The 16,323-nt window shown below is 43.6% G+C and overlaps 2 protein-coding genes across 4 annotated transcripts in view; one reads left to right on the plus strand and one right to left on the minus strand.

Annotated features, from left to right (window-relative positions):
- The window catches only part of NEK6 (NIMA related kinase 6), a 125,652-nt gene extending 113,262 nt beyond the window's left edge, over positions 1–12,390 (plus strand). For 2 of the 3 annotated variants that reach the window (XM_036748990.1, XM_036748989.1), the window contains exons 9-10: positions 6,427–6,540; positions 10,776–11,057. In XM_036748990.1, the coding sequence (XP_036604885.1) occupies positions 6,427–6,540; positions 10,776–10,886 (225 nt within the window). In that variant the 3' untranslated portion in view covers positions 10,887–11,057. Of the gene's footprint in view, positions 1–6,426; positions 6,541–10,775 lie in introns of all 3 variants that reach the window. The other variant, XM_036748988.1, reaches the window with a different exon arrangement.
- A 920-nt stretch (positions 12,391–13,310) lies between these two features.
- PSMB7 (proteasome 20S subunit beta 7) overlaps positions 13,311–16,323 on the minus strand; it is an 82,405-nt gene continuing 79,392 nt past the window's right edge. The window contains exon 8 of the mRNA XM_036748991.1: positions 13,311–13,525. Coding sequence (XP_036604886.1) covers positions 13,414–13,525 — 112 coding nt within the window. The 3' untranslated portion in view covers positions 13,311–13,413. The remainder of the gene's footprint in view (positions 13,526–16,323) is intronic.

The following is a 16,323-nucleotide window of genomic DNA, read 5'->3' on the forward strand; positions in this document are numbered from 1 at the left end:
CTTAGAGATCCTCTAGACCAGCCCCCTCATTTTAAAGAGAAGGCAAGGAATTTGCCCAGTGTGCAATCTTTGCTAGTGCATTGTAGGGGCTGACCCTGATGGTGAGGAAGGAGTCTTGGGGCACGAGGCGAAAGGATAGGAAATATGTCTTTGGCTGGCTTGGAGGATAAGAAGGCAATAATTTTTTTTTTAAAGGGGAGAAGTGAGTGAGGGATAAGTCCCCGCAGGGGATGCATGTAAATGGGGCAGGAAGAGAGAGGGAGTGGAGGAGGAGAGGAAGAGGCAGCCTCAGACCTTTGTCCCCAATTTGGGCATGAACAGCCTGAGCCCAAGCCACGGAGGACCCTAGGGTCCTGATTGAGTAAGTTCTCTGCTCACCAGCCCCACTTGGAATCCGTGGGCAGCTTTCTCAGCTCCAGAGGCCCTGGGCTAAGCTGAAGAGCCTGGCGGTTACTGGAGGAACCTGTGCTTTATTTTCATTATACTTGGCACCCCGTGGAGGCTCCCAGCGGGCAGCCAGGGCTCCTCAGAATTTATTTATTTACACGGAAGCTCATCTCCGAGATCAGTGCTGCTGGATCCGGGCCTTTAGCGCTGGCATCCCAGCAAGGGGTCTGCTTGTGGCACACATCCAGCGGTGCCCTCCAGAATTAGTGCTCGAACTCCGCACAGCAGCCACTGAGGCTGTGCCTGTGATTAAGACCAAACAAGGGAAACGGAAAAATGTCCAACCACTCTGGCTTTGCCAGCCCCGTATATTTTAGTAGCTCAGCATTGTCTTAAAAACCTTAGGAGTGCTTGTTGAATCGGGAAAGCTTTCTTGCCCCTAGACTACTATGAGGAAGGGGCTTTGTAAACTTTTGTAGGCTGAAATTTTTGGTTTCAGTTTAATGAACCATTTATTAAGGCGCATCGGTTCAGCGAATAGCAGCTAGGACACACGTATGGGGGCACGAGGAGCTTGTCAGAGCCGTGGGTGGGCAGTTAGGAAATAATGTTGAAAAGAATTAATCTCTTTATTTTAGTTCTTATTTATATATGCATGATAAATTTTAGAATATATTTTTCATATTGAATAAGGGATACAGGAAGGTTTATTACCAAAAGCCCAGGAGCAGAGGGGACTGAAAAAGGTTGAGAAGCCCTGCTTTGGGGTTTTACAATGCACTTTTCTCAGAATGATGCTGAGGTAAGGATTGTGCAGGCGATGAGGAAAGCAGTTGATTTAGAAGGCAGTGAGGTGGCTCAGTGGGTAGAGCACTGGGCTTGGAGCCTCAGACATTTACTGGCTGTGTGACCCTGGGCGAGTCACTTAATCCTGTTTGCTCCAGTTTCCTCATTTTAAAATGGGGATGATAATAGCACCTCCTTCCCAGAGCTGTTGTGAGGATCCAGTGGGATATGTGTAAAGCATTTAGTGCGGTGCCTGGCGCAGAGACATTGTTACCATCCAGAACACCGGTATCTGAATCCTGGACTTGATACCTGCTTCGCGCGTGTGCTCGGACCCTCCACTTCTCTCGACCTCAGTCCCCTCATCTGTAAAAATAAATAACCTCTACAGGACCGTTCTAGCATGCGATCCTATGGGCCTCCTGCTGCAGATGAGTACAGCGAGCCGCAGAAGAAGAGAGTGGCCCCCTCCCTCCCTCCAGCCCCCCACCCACTTAAGTGTCTCACAACTGGAATTTGAACTCACATCCTCTAACCCCGGTTCCCGGGTTCTTCGTAAGTGTCCGATGCAGCAGCCGTCAGCGCCACTGTGCTGTGAGTTAAGCACCGCTGTTTGCCTTGAAGTGCACGGTGACCCTGCGCCCTCTCCTTGGTGGGGGCTCGAGTTCTAGGCATTGGCTCTTGTCTGGAAGAGGGGTGGAGAGAATGGCCCGAATAAAGCTTCTTGGTAAAAAGACATTCGAGTTAGGTCTGGGGGTTCAGGAGAAAGGAAGCGAACGTGGCCCGATTCTCTGGCAGTACGACAGAGAGCGTGTGTGTGTGCACCCCGGCCTAACATGATTAGATAAAAAGGATGTCAGATTCCCCCTTGACTCAGAGCCTCAACTTCCTCATCGTGACATGGGAATGGTGCTCTTCATTCTACTCCCCGTGAGGAAAGGCCTTTGCAAACCGTAAGATAATTTTTAAAAATAATGCTTTCAGGCGTTGCAAAGCACTTTCTTCATGTCAATTCTGTGGGAGATGGAGCGTTTTCATCTTCATGGTTCATATGAGGAAACTGAGTCTCCAAGAGGTTTACTTGTCCAGGTTTGCACAGCTAGCTAAGCAGCGAAGCCCAGGTTCGGATCTGGGTCTCTCTGGACTCCAAAGCAGCGTTCCGTCTACTCGACACCCACTGAGGACTTCCTCTTGCCAGGTCACAGCCGTGCGCAGTGAAGTGACTCCTAAAGCGTGGTGTTCCAGATTTTGCCACTGCTTCCTCCTCTGAACAGGAATAACTGGCACACAAGAATTCAGCTTAATCCTTTTTCTTTCTTGCTCAGTGACGTATTCAAATGACTTAGATTGACTCCTCTGGTCTCCCAGCTGCTCTCTGCCAGGGCAACAGATGTCCTTTTGTAACTGTCCAATTAACCCATGCACCTTTGGTTACCATTCTGATTATTTGAATTGTATCCCCCGAGCGTTGCCACTTTGCAGAATGCCAGAAGCTCTTCTATTGTGTCTGGTCCCCGTCTCTGCACAGCACAAATGTCCTGTCACTTCAACAGCAACAAAAAGTCCAACAAATATTTATTAAGCACTTAATGTGCGCCAGGCACCATGCTCAAGGTTGAAAATCAGCCCAATTCCTGCCCTCAGGGAGTACCTCCCACTGATGATTGGAGAAGAGGATGTTTATACAGGGAGCTCTGATAGAAATTAGAAAATTACTTAAGTATGTGAGAAAGGTCACCCAGTATTCCAAGAGCTCTGAGTAAGGAGTGGTGTCTCCTATTTAGGGGGAACAAAGGGGCACCATGGCTATTACTTGAAGGAAGGGAGCTGGAGGGAAGGAATGGGCGGGGCAGGGGCATTTCTAGGAAGGCACAAGGCAATGTCAGCAAAGGGCTGGAGGTAGCAAGGCCCAGGACAAAGCTGGGGAGTCCAGTGTGACTGGCAGTGCCAGTGGTCATGGGGCTAGTGACTAGAACCCTTGGTGTCCTGACTCCCACGGTGCTTCCTGAGTAGTCTGCCACCTTCAAACACTTGTATCCTTCAGCAGTTCCTGGGGCAGCTTGTCTTAGACCCTGTACTGTGCAAAGGGACATAGTAAAGGGGTTGATAACTATTAAAAAAAAAAAAACAACCCACAGACAAAAAAAAAATCACTCTGCTGGAAGCTTGCTGTGTGTTTCTGCAACAAGACAGTGTTCTTTGGACAGTCTCCCCGGTGCATGATAATGAGCGAAGGCCTAACAATTATCAAATGGTTCCCTTATTAAAACCAGAGTGTAGCATATCCCCCTCAGCCGAGGCTAATGTGAAGAGCTTGGTGATTTGATGCAGCTTGCAAAAAAATGGTTTGAAAACGGTCCTCCAAACGGAGGAGGTATCAGGCACAATTAGCCAACGGTGCTTCATTAGGATGAGGCATTGCCCCATTGTTTGGCGCTGGAGGTAACAGTGAGCGAGAGTGACAAGAAACACTTGAATCCCATTACGGATTAATAAGCAGATGGGGCACAGCCCAGGCTGCATGCTGGGCCGGCGTGCCACTCGCTTTGCGGAGCCTCTCCATAGCTCCCTGCTCTCCCTTTGAAGACAAACCTGATTAGTGCTGTTCGTTCCTTCGTATGTAAATGGTGGGCTGGGGTGGGGATGGTTCCTGGGCAGCAGTTGTAAAGGTGCCAGGCTCTGGCTGCTTTTTGACGTCGTAGCAAAATCCTGCAGGGCCTGGCCTTATCCAGAACAGAGTTTGGGGGTCAGGGAGGAAGGCCTAGCACAAAACATGAATACTCTAAACATTACATTTTCATAGAATTTTAGAGGGAGAAGGGACTTTACAATATACAGTTGTCAGAGCTAGAACAGAAGAACTTATAAGTTATCCAAATGGGTCAATGGTAGAGTAGGCACCTGTCCCAAGGAGGTCAATGATTTAAAAAAAAAAAAAAAGGCCTCATAGGAACCAAGATATTTATAGTAGCACTTTTGTGGTAGCAAAGAACTAGGAACAGAAGTGGCCCAACAAACTGTGGTAGTACGTGAATGTAATGGAAAGTTGCTGTGCTGCAAGAAATGACTATGACCACCGGAGAGAAACTCAGGAAGAGCCAGGAACTGGGATGCAAAATGAAGGAGGCAGAACAAGGGGGAGAGTTTTTATGACTGCAGCAGTGCATCTGTAAAAGCAGTACCAAAAAGATCATTGAAACCGAACCGATGCTGTAAGTAAAAACAAAGAAAAGGGAGGAGAGTGGGACTTGTTCCCTTCTTTGCAGAGGGGAGAATGACGGTGTGGAACATGGTACATACTGAGGGAGACCTGGCTGATCTGTTGATTAGTTTTGCTGTATTATTTTTTTCTTCCTTTTTGCTATAAAAGGATCTTTGTTTCTCTGAGAGGAAGAGGAAGGGGGCATACACACACATATATGTGAATATATATATATTATATAAACGCATATATATGTGGAAATGTGGGCAAGGTAAAAACAAATATTAACTGGAAAAAAAAATCTGGCCTGACCACATTTTACTGATGAATAAGTCAGTATATATGCATATATACATATACACACACACACACACACACACACATATATACACACATATATATATACGTATATGTATATATATGTGTGTATATGTGTACACATATATGTATATATGTATACACACACACACACACACACAGGTCATGTACTTGAGTCAGGAAACGTGCTCTTCTTTTGTTATTGTACAGTTTGCAAATGTTTCCCTTATAACAACCCTGTCAGGTAGGTAGCCTAAGTAGTGTTATCCTTGCCTGTTTTACAGATGAGGAAACTGAGGCCCAAAGCGGCAGCCTTCTGCCATTAGTTCCTAACAGAAAGGTGAATTGATTTGTACTCTTGGAAAGATTTGAAGAAGACTTAGGTGCCATTCCTGCCCTTCTCTGAGACTCAGTTTCCTCACCTGTCAAATGGTAATAATTGCACTTTTTCCCTCGGAGCGCAGTTGTAACTTACGGAAGTACTTTGTAAGCTCAGAGTAGCGTTGCTGTGAATCGCCGCCGCTGCTGCTGCTGTCCTTCCAGAGGAGATGGATGAGCGTCAGACTTTCCACTTTTGTGGAACCAGGCAGGGTATGAAGCTGAGAGGCCCCTCTGTAATTCGGATAATCCGCTTCTGTCTCGGCCCTTCCCCATTGTGCTCTCTTGAAGAGCCTCTTCTTAGGGAGCCAGGGGACGCTCTTAGCTTCTCCCAAGTAAGTGGTGCTAATTCTTCTAGCCAGGGAGCAAATGACCCTTTCTCTGGCCTCATGTGATCAGAGACCACGGGGCTCCCGCTGTGATAATTTCTGTGATGGATGGATACTCATTCTCCTTTTCCTAGGTCTACTTTATAAATCTGGGTATTTGGGTCTTGCTGAAGAAATACCATTCCCTCCCATTCAGCTCCCCACTCCCACCCCTCAATGATCTAAGGAAGTCAGATGTCTCAGTGGGATTCCCCAGAACTGAATGGGTAGTTTTTAATAAAGTCTACTGAGGAAGGGTTTTTTTTCCTTTCTTTTATGTTTTTTTTTTTTTTTTTGGGAAAACCAGAAAAACAAATAGGAACCATTTCTCCTATCAGGTGGCCTGACGGGGAGGGAAGATGGCAGATGAGGAGATGTACCAGTCACTGATAATCCTCCACTGAAGTCCTCCTGGTGCCTCCTCCTAACATGAGGGTGACCCAGGATTCTTCTGCATCCTGCTAGTGGAGCAGAAGCTCTGGCAGGCCCTCTCACACTTGAAAGGTTTTGACTTGTGCCAGACGACAGAGCCATGACTGTTGTCTGGGAACCAGCTTAGCAAAGCATGGAGGACATTGTCACCAGTTGGCCACAAGATAATCAGTGTTTTGGCCCAGCAAAAAAACCCCAAACCTCTTTTAAGGCAGAAAGGGCTTCAGGTACGTGTTGATGGAAAGCATTCCTTTTATCAATGAGATTGTAGATGCTCAGAGTACCAAATAACAATGTCTGTAGCGCTGTAAGGTTCTTCTGTAAGGGTCACAAAGCTGGAAGGCAGGTGGTAAAAAAAATATTTTTATCCCCATTTTACAGATGAGGAAACATGAAATTCGAGTTTATGTGACTTTCCCAGGAAGGGGGGTGGGACAGTGTCCTCTTGATAGGGGTCCCAGTTGGTGGCCAAATATCACAGTCACTTGTTAGAATCAAGAAGCAGCTTTGTGCACCTGCTAGACTGAAAATTCATTTTGTGTTTCTTTCCCACAGATGGCGGCTCTTCAAAGTCCCTTCTATGGAGATAAAATGAATCTTTTTTCTCTTTGTCAGAAGATAGAGCAGTGTGACTACCCTCCTCTTCCAGGAGAACATTACTCTGAGAAGGTGAGTTCAAACCGGGACTAGCTGGAGTCACCATGCCAGTTACTGTCTTTATGGCCACAACTGGCAATGGTACCACCGCCTTCAGATACAAACGGCGATTAATCCTGTCCACCCCTGGACCTTTGAGACCCTAATTAATTTTCTTCACACACTCTTTGTGCAGAATTGCATAATGTTCTGCCTAGAAGGAGCCTTAACTCAGTCATTTTAGGTAAGGAACTTAGGCTCGAGGTGACTTGTTCAAGGTCACATAAAGGCCTGGGTTTCCAGGGACTCCAACCTTGGTCCTTTTGACTTCAGTTCCAGTGTCTTTTCTCCTTACACACTATCCCTGCCTCCCTTTTTATGTGTGGACTTTGCTAGAAAGGTCCATGTGTGGTTGGCCACACTTGGTAACATAGCAAACACTTGAGGATGTACCTGCTGGCAGCCAGAATTAGTGTAAGCTGACAGATGTGTTTCCTGTCTGCACAATTACTGTCTGCGTGCCTCCCTCTGGCTATGCTAAAGAGTATGTGTAGTGCACTGATATAGTCCAGGGTGAGCAGAATGGTTTCCAAGACTGGGTCCCAGAGAAGGACTCCAGATGGCGTTAGATACTATTAACAGAACACTGGAGAAGGCGAGAGACCTCTTACTCTCTCATCCTGCTGTTTGCTATTCCTAGCAACCAGGTTCCTTTTTCCCCTTCTTTTTATAAATTGAATAAATACAATATTATCCCCTTTTGCTCTGAGCTTCATGGTTTTTATCATCAAAAGCAAATGAATAGCCCCCTTTTTGAGGACCCTAGGCCTTCCCAGGGCATGAGTTATACTGAGAGTGAGGAACAACAGCCAGCTAAAGGAGGGTCTGTATGGCTGCTGTGACAGTTCTACATCTACTGGCAACCTAGAGTACTTTGAAGGCAACAACAGCAAAGTCCTTACCCAAGAAGGAAATGATCCTTGCTAGAGACGTACATGTGCTCCGTGTTAGCAAGTCCAAAAACCAGGGACCCAAGGATGCATTATGAAATGTTTTTCTCTCTTTTCACCTCACTAATACCCCCAGGCATTAGATAGCAACTAATTGTATATACCCCGGTTTTGAAACTTGAGGTTACTGGTGGGAACAGTTCTTACGTTTTGAGTTCTTGGAGGTGGAGGATTGCGCTTTTTGTTATCAACGGCTAATCTTTTTTATGTGCTCACTGATATTTATGCACTGGAATGAGCATGGTGGTTTTATTTGAATCTTTTAATTTAGTATTTCCCATTAATGCAGTCCAGGAACATTTTGGGGTTGGAAGTGCATTGATGGAACCCACCACTTCTAGTCAAGAAAACCTGGAAGATTTCATGCGCACATAGCATACGTATACACATGTATATTTATCTCATTCAAGAAATTAACCCATTTTATATCGGGAAGCTGTTGTGTATTAAATATTAAGAGATTCAAAATTTCTATTTCCCTCATTATTCAGAGCTGAAAATCATTTCCCTGTGTTGTCATTTTAGTGATCAGAAAAGATCCCAAAGTGTCTCAGTGCCCAAGGTTGTATAGATATTAGGCAGTAAAGCCAGGATGCAGGTCTCCACCTCATTAACCATCTTTCCCCTAAATCATGTTGCTTCATTAATATTTTTGAGGGGAAAATATCACTAGCACTGCTCTTTTCTCAGCAAGACTCTATTCATATTGGGGATGTTAATTTGGAATTTGAGGACCTGGGTTTGAATTTACTTGTTAAAACTAATAAGACAATCAGGCAATCTTGAAGGGAACAATAGAGTGGTCTTTCTCTGAGAACCTCATGCCAACCAGTCTCCTTTGTTAGAAGTTTTAGTTCCCCAAACCAAAAATGAGTGATAGCTAAATACGGTTATCATTGTTTCAGTTGGGAATCTTGCTGTGGCCACCTGTCATGAGGTTCTTACCTGTGAGAAGTATTTTTACCTATTGTTTCCCAGAAGTGAAATCATAGAAAATGTGACCAAATTGAGCTTCTTGGTTCCTTAGGAACTAGAAATACAAACTTACCTAACACCATGTGTACACATTGGAGTATATTTATAAACTTTAACTTGATGAGTTTTTCTTAGTTCTTCAAATTTGCCAAGCCCCAAAGTAGATGGTGCTGATTCCACAATTAAATTTACACTAATAGTGTAAGCTTCAGAAAATTTTAGAACTGAAATCTGAGATTCTGAGAATGTCAAAGCTGAAAAAGTATGTTAGAATACAGGATGTTCATTTATAGTCAGGTGGCATCAAACTCAAATAGAAATGGGGACCAATAAACCATATAAGGATCCCTGAAGGTCACATATTGGCTTAGTTTTACAATGCGATATCTATGTTTTACTCTATTTTTGTTTTGTTAAATATTTCCCAATTACATTTTAATCTGGTTTGGCCCTTACTCAGGAGTGTTATGGGGAGATGGAAGCCACATGTTTCACGCCTCTTATCTAGTTTAACCCACTTGATTTACAGATGAGAAGAATGGGGCAGAGAAGAAGCCAAAGGCTATTATTGGCAGTTAGAGCTAGAATCCATTTGAAAATGTTTTTTCTGTTGCTTTTTACATGTAGCTAGCTAAGCTTCCAAAATGATCCTTTATACTCATGCCATGTACCTGAAACCTCTAAAGATGCCATATTCAGTGGTAACTTGTTCTGTTTGGCCTCAGAGGGCAGAATTAGGAATAATGGGTGGAAGCCACAAAGAAGCAAACAATTTGAACTAGATGTTGGGGGGAAAAAGCCTTCCCAACTGTTAAATTGTCAAAAAGTGAACTGAGCTGCCTCAGGAGCTGGTGGCTAGAGGTTCCTCCTTGCCAGGTTTCTAAGTAGAGGCTGGATGATCACTTGACAGGCATATTACAGTGGGGTCCCTTTCAGGCATGAGTTGGACTAGATAACTTCCAAGGTCCCTTTTCCAGTTCTAAAATTCTGTGACCACGTGGACAAAACATGTACAATGCAAGGCTCTATTTGCACCCTCCATCTTCCTGTATTGTTGTTGTCTTCAAGCTAGTTCCATAACTGAAGTACATTGATGGGATGCAGCTTGTGAAATGCTGAGCCCACAGGGCAGTCAATGCAATCATGTGGTGTACGTCCCATTTGGCAGCCCCAAAACTGTGTGCTGGGCAGTGGCTAGGTATTTAAATCAGAAAACAGTGGAGTGAGCTCAGTGATGCAATTTAAGATGTGTGCTTTATAAGGTCATTATTTTAATTGCCATTAAAATAATTGGCACTGTGGCTATCAGAAGAATGTGAGAAGATCAGAGGCTCAAGGCTGTTCCTCCCCCAGCCTTGGAGGTACGAGCAGCTTTTAGTCTGTGTAATTAAAAGCTCTCGTCTTTCATGTGTACAATAAAGGGGGCTGGGAGGTGGGCAGTCTGACTGTAACCCTTTTGCATTTTAATGCATTTGTGATGATCAATAAGCCCTATCCTTGAGTTCTGTCCTCTGGTCTTAGCCTCTTCAGGATTGCCATTTTACATCCACACTCCCAGGTTCTGTGGTGTACCTTCTATCTAGTATTATAGCTCAGTGCTTCATTGCAGTGTGAATAGAGGTCCTATGAGAAAAGGTCAATGCTCTCCCCTCTAAAATACTAAACTTTCTTCTCAAATTTTTTGCTGAAACTTCATCATTGTATGCAGGTGACCCTGGGTTCTCAATGGCTCTGTAAGTAAGATGGAAAGTCTTTGAATCAGTAGGGGCCCAGCAATGGACTGTGCCTGCCATCTGGACCCCAATCTAACTAAAAGCAGATGAGAAACCTTCTTCTGGTGATGAACCTAACCAGAGATGGGTTGTTTGGGGTTTTTTTTTAGTAGTGATCTGCAAAGATGGATAGAGTGCTCCACACTGAGAAAGTCATGAATCTTTTGAAGTTAAAAATAGAAAATAGGGAAATGTATAATATGCCAAAATGTGTAGCCTTTTCGCTTATATGAAAATGGGCTTAATAGCTTCACTTACCTCCCTTTATCTTGGGGGTATAGATACCACCAGCATTTATGGGTTCTTTCCCTCTATTTCAAACCTCACATTGGCTGGATTTAATTGTAATTAGATCTCAACCCAGTGAAGCTTCCCTTGTTCAGTAGCTAAGTAAATAGGACCACAGTGAAGGTCCTGGCTCAGACTTTTGGAATGTCAGTGTCCACTCTAATTACTCCAAAGGAAACTTCCTTCCACGGTAATGGACACAGGTCTCTTTCTTCTCTTTCAGTTGCGGGAGCTGGTCAGTATGTGCATATATCCAGACCCTGACCAGAGGCCTGACATTGGCTATGTACACCAGCTAGCCAAACAGATGCACATCTGGAATGCCAGCACTTGAATCCAGAAGAGATGCACAAAACAAAGCCATCATCACTTAATCTTACTTGAATTTTCTTTCTCCAAAGAAGCTGACTGGTGGCCCATGAGTGGAACAACTGAGAAAAGAGGCCCGGGTAGTTCTGCAGGTTTTTGGTCCTGGCTTTAAAGTGAAGAGGCAGTGCAACCTTGGGGGAGGGGTGGGGGGTGGTGGGGAAGGGGGGAAGCTCAGGACAGTTACCATTCCTCTTCAAAGAGTCCTTTCTTTAAACAATTGTGCATAATATAGGCTAGTTCTGTTAAAAAGGGTGTCTCAGGGAAATTTCCAGTGAAGCACTCTGTGTATCTCAGTTGTAATGTGAAATGCCAAAAAGGAAATCCTTCATTGAATTGTCCCGTCAGTGTTTAGACAAATGTAAGATTTGCCATGGACTGGTAATTTGTGTAACTGCTAATAACCTTGTTTTGCAAATGGTTAATTAAGTCCTTCATATCCTTTTTAAATGATCAAACTGTGTTTGGTGTTCTCTGTTGTAAAGTGAAAACATGGCGAGTAGTAGTATCGGTTTTGGTTTGGTGGTTTTAAATTTTTTAATGGAAAAGTAGAGATTTTGCTAATATTTTATCTCTTTATAACTCACTAAATAAGAAGTAGGGAAGAGTTAGAATTATACCATGTTAGAGCTGGAAGGGACCTAAAGGATTGTCTAATCCAACTATTCATGTTACAGAGAAGGAGACTGAGGCCCGTATAGGGGAAGTGACTTGCTCAAGGTCACACTGCAAATTATATGGTCGAGCCAGGACTAAAATATACATTTCCTGGCTCCCAGCCCCGGGCGCTTCCTCTCTACCAGGAATTCAAGAAGCAAATTTTCATCAAAGATCATTTATTTTTCTCTCCAAAAGTCATCTGCTTGAATGTAGCCAAGGTTTCCTCTCAATATTTTTGTTCCACCATTGTCAGCCTTAACAAGTTCAAACATTTGTTCTGTTTTTACTCATACGTAAATGCCAAACAAGACTATGGATGGCACCATTCAAAAGGAAAGTCCAACTCAGTTATGTACAGAAATGTTCTGCTTATCTTGTTTTCCCCAACAGGATTAGTCCAGGTCTAATTAACTGTGAAAATGAACTTATAAATGTGAACTCATGGTAAACTTAACCTTTTGAAGGATGTGGATGGAATGTGTTTTTATACAGACAAAACTGTCATTCCTGGGAGTTGGTGATGCTCCAGTGGGTCAGAATGAAAAGGACTCCCTGGTTGGTGGGATTCCTGCTTGTCTGAAGTAGCGCTATGGGGAGGCACTCGAGCAGGACTTTGTGCTGTTTGGTATACTGCCTCAAACCCACCCCCAATGTGTGAAATTATTTTTGTGGCCACAATGTAGGGTTTTGAGATTTTCTTCAAATGCAGCGTCTGCTTTGTTCTTAATATTTGTTCTCCAATACTGAAATAAAACTGGGGTAAGAAGGGTTACACTTGTGTGTGTTTAAATAAAAGTCCCTCTATAATGTCATTTAATCTAATTCTCTCAATGTCTGACAAGAGAAGAAATTGTGTCCCAGAGACTTGAAAATATAGACTACTGAAGCTTGCAGGGACCTGGAGGATCTGATCTAGTCCAGTTCTTCTATTTCATTCTTCTATTTCCATATCAGGAAGGCCATGCATTTGTCAGACACGTGGCTAGATAAATGGTAGAGCCTAAATAAGTTCAAAGCATCATCTCAAACTTGGGCAGTTGCAAAGGTCTCCACTTGGTTACTAACAGTAAAAATCAGCTTTAAGAATAACAATAGGAAACAAACACAGTGGTGTAAGGTTGCATATTCCAAGCCAGAGTTGGCTATTTTAAAAATACCAATGAAAACCAGGGAAATAGCTTGACCACAAGGGGTTGTGTTCACCTAGCTTGGCTATCTATCAAAAGAGAAAGGGACTGATACTTAACCTGCTATAAAATAACATAGGAGCTTATTTGAAAAAGTACTTAAGGGCCAGCTAAGTGGTGCAGTGGATAAAGCATAGGCCCTGGAGTTTGGAGGACCCAAGTTCAAATGTGGTCTCAGGCATTTGCTAGCTGTGTGACCCTAGACAAGTCACTTAACCCCTATTGCCTCCCTCTGCCCCCCCCCAAAGTATTTAAAAGTCCTATAACCTTATTTCATAATTTCATCCAGATAGCTGCTGCATAATACAGTAATGAGATAGATATGGCTTTCAGTTAGAGCTCAGACACTTTAATAGGTATAGGACTTTGATATCGGCCTCAGCGGCCTCATCTATAAAATGGGGATACTACCTCCCTGAGGAAAACTGTAAACATTAAAGAACTATAGAAATGTAAGTTGCTATTATACTTTGAGAATATTCAACATCCTGCAAGGCTCTAATTTTTTCAAAAAACCCACCACAAAATGACACATCTGCCATAGCTACATAATTAGCATTTGTTTATTTGTGATGCATTTGTCTTACATCAGGTGAGCTATGGGCAACCCCAAACCTTCCGAACAATAGAGCTGATGAGCGAGCCCTTTTAGGAAGTGTCCATTGTCTGTACTGTTTCATCCAGCACTTCAATTTCCAGGGAAGTGACTTTCTCAGTAAGAATAGCGGTTGTCCCTTTCTCACACTTGTACCTGCCAAACCTATGGAGGACAAAAGAGAAAAAGGGGTAAAGGTGAGACTTCACTGAACTCAGTTTTTGAATAGAAGAGCTGAAAAGGACATCTGAACATAGAATATTAGAAAAGAGAATGTTAGAGCTAGAAGAGTCTTTAGAACAGAACTGGAAATTGGGCCAGAGAGATGCAGGAATTTTTCCCAAGATACAGTAAATTAGTTAAATAGCAGGTCTGAGACTGAAACCCATATTGAACTACCAGCCCACCATGATCTCCCCCCACCCTTTTTTTTTGGAGGGGGGAAGGCAGGGCAATTGGGATTAAGTGACTTGCCCAAGGTCACACAAGTAGTAAGTGTGTCAAGTGTCTGAAGCCATATTTGAACTCAGGTCCTCCTGACTCCAGGGCCAGTGCACTACTTGCTGCACCACCTAGATGCCGCAACCCCCACCCCCCACGCCCCGCCCCGGTGATCTTCTACCCTGCTGCCTTAAGTTCTTCATGCAAGAAACTGGAAATGCTCTGATACACTCTTTAGGCTGACAAGGCAGAAACTCACATGTTGCACCTGAGGGGGGTGGGGAGACAGGTAGCTGGAACCAATGGGTGAAAGTTATAGGGGCACAGATTTCAGGTCAATATAATCACTGTCACAGAATGGAATGGGCTGCTGTGTGTGTGAGTTCTGCACTGCTAGAGGCATCGGACCTAACTATTCTGATTTGGGAAACAAGGCACCTGAGGGGCACTATGCAGACAGTAAGGTACATATTTGTACAGTTAATCCTCACACTGGGGCTGGGAATTAAGACACCGTCAAATACCAATGCCAGCCCAAATGCTCCCCCCATCTGTCCCCAATGGGGAGGTTCATTTCCATGAATATCAAGCCTCATTTGGGCTCACAGAAAGCTGTTGGCTGGAACAGCACATGCACACCTCAAATACCTACTCTTCTTCTAACTGAAGACTTGTCTTGGAAGGAGGCAGAGGAAAGAGCCTTCTCTTTAGCCATCTCTAGGTCTCTGCAGGGGCCAAACCATGTAATTTCTAAAACCACAGTTTAGAAAGAATGCAAACTGCAAAAGAAGCTTTTTCTAAAATGTAAGCAAACACTACCACCAAATCATTTTGGTCTAATAGGCTGCCCTTGTAGTCAAAAGCTGGGGGTAGTCCAGAATCAAGTAATCTTCAGTTGTTTTGGGGCATATCTGTATATGAGGGAGATCTAGGCAATGTAAAAATGAGACAGCAATAAAAATCTATTAAAAAATAAGTCATCTAGTATAATCACTCATTTGACAGGTGGGAAAGTGGGGCCAAATAATCTGTACCAAGTCACAGAGTTAGTAACAGACAGGATTTGAACTCTGGTCCTGATTGCGATTCTAGGGCTTCACTATGCTCTGCACCAGTGCCCAAAGTACCTGCACGGATGAATCACAACAGATTCTTGTTTTCCTCTGCAACATGGTGTACTGGAAAACTTACTGGGGCTTAAGAGTCAGGAGATCTGGTTTCAAATTCTTACACTTACTAGTTGTGAGAAGTTAAGCAAGTCAAGTTTCTGAGCCTTGGTTTCCTCATTTACAAAAGAGAGGTGGTGATAATACTTGTGGCTACGTACTTTGTCAGGTATCCTTCAAGAAAGAACTCTGTAAACTTTAAAGCATTACAGAAATGTGTCTAATAACTATCATCATTTTCCTTTCATAGAGGAAAAAAGAGGAAGCTGGATCTAATTTTTCTCTAAAGTTCCTCCCTGAATCCTAAAGATTCATGTACCTAACAAAGTGCTCTGCACATGATAGGCAATAAACATTTGCTGTTATTATTATACTATGATCTCACAGTATGAGTCTGTATTCTCAAATCATTAGAGTACAAGGTAACCCCACCACTGGGCTTGTTCTTGGGGGCCCTTCTAGTAGTGACAATATGACTACTCTGGAACAAAATCTTCACCACTGTGTGGATGAGATGCTCACTGTTGGCTTAGAAACTGGAAGGGGTGGGGGCTGGGGAGCCTTTTTATCTCCTTGAGTTACAAAGAGCATATTTTCAGCAACATATAAGGTAGTGTTTTTTTACCTTGTGTAAATAAGCCTCAGACCATTTAAAAACCACAGACTACAGAACTCAATAGCTGAGGGAACTCTTAAGACTCAGATTAACCAATGAACATTTCTTCAGTCAGTATCAAGACTCTTGAAGAGGGGAAGACAAAGAAATGTGAAGGTTGGACCCACTTAGCCTTGTGCCCTGACAGTGTCTAGACTGCGAGCAAGGGCCCAGCCCAGATCTGTGACAAGCCCCTGGAAAGTCAGGATCTGCACACCTCAACCTCTGTTGCCAAGTTCATATCCTCAAGTCACATCTGTTAGAGATGGCATCCTGGGATAAGTGTTCTGCTTTCCATTCTCCAGCCTCTTCTGCATGGGACTGCCTGCTCTTCCTCTAGCTTTGAGTCCAAGTACAAGTAATGAGATCCAAGTCAAGTCCAGGTTCTGCCACAATGGGCTGAATGATTCTGAATGAGTATTTTCTTCCCTCCAAACCTATTTTCTCATTGGTAAAATGAGGAGGTCAGCTTAGATGATTTCTAAGATTCTAAGGTCCCTTCCAGCCCTAATATTTCATGTTCTCCCACTTCCAGTTCTGATAATTTATGGGTCTAGGAGAATACTAAAGCTCAGAGGTCTTAGAAATCATCTAGTCCAATTCCTTTATTAAGCTCAAAGAGATGAAGCACCTTACAAAGTCAAACAAGGATTTAGTGACCACACTAAGCCCAGAATCTGTTTTTCTTGACTGAGTGGTCT

Source organism: Trichosurus vulpecula, chromosome 3, assembly GCF_011100635.1.
Source record: "Trichosurus vulpecula isolate mTriVul1 chromosome 3, mTriVul1.pri, whole genome shotgun sequence".
In the NCBI taxonomy this organism is placed as follows: domain Eukaryota; kingdom Metazoa; phylum Chordata; class Mammalia; order Diprotodontia; family Phalangeridae; genus Trichosurus; species Trichosurus vulpecula.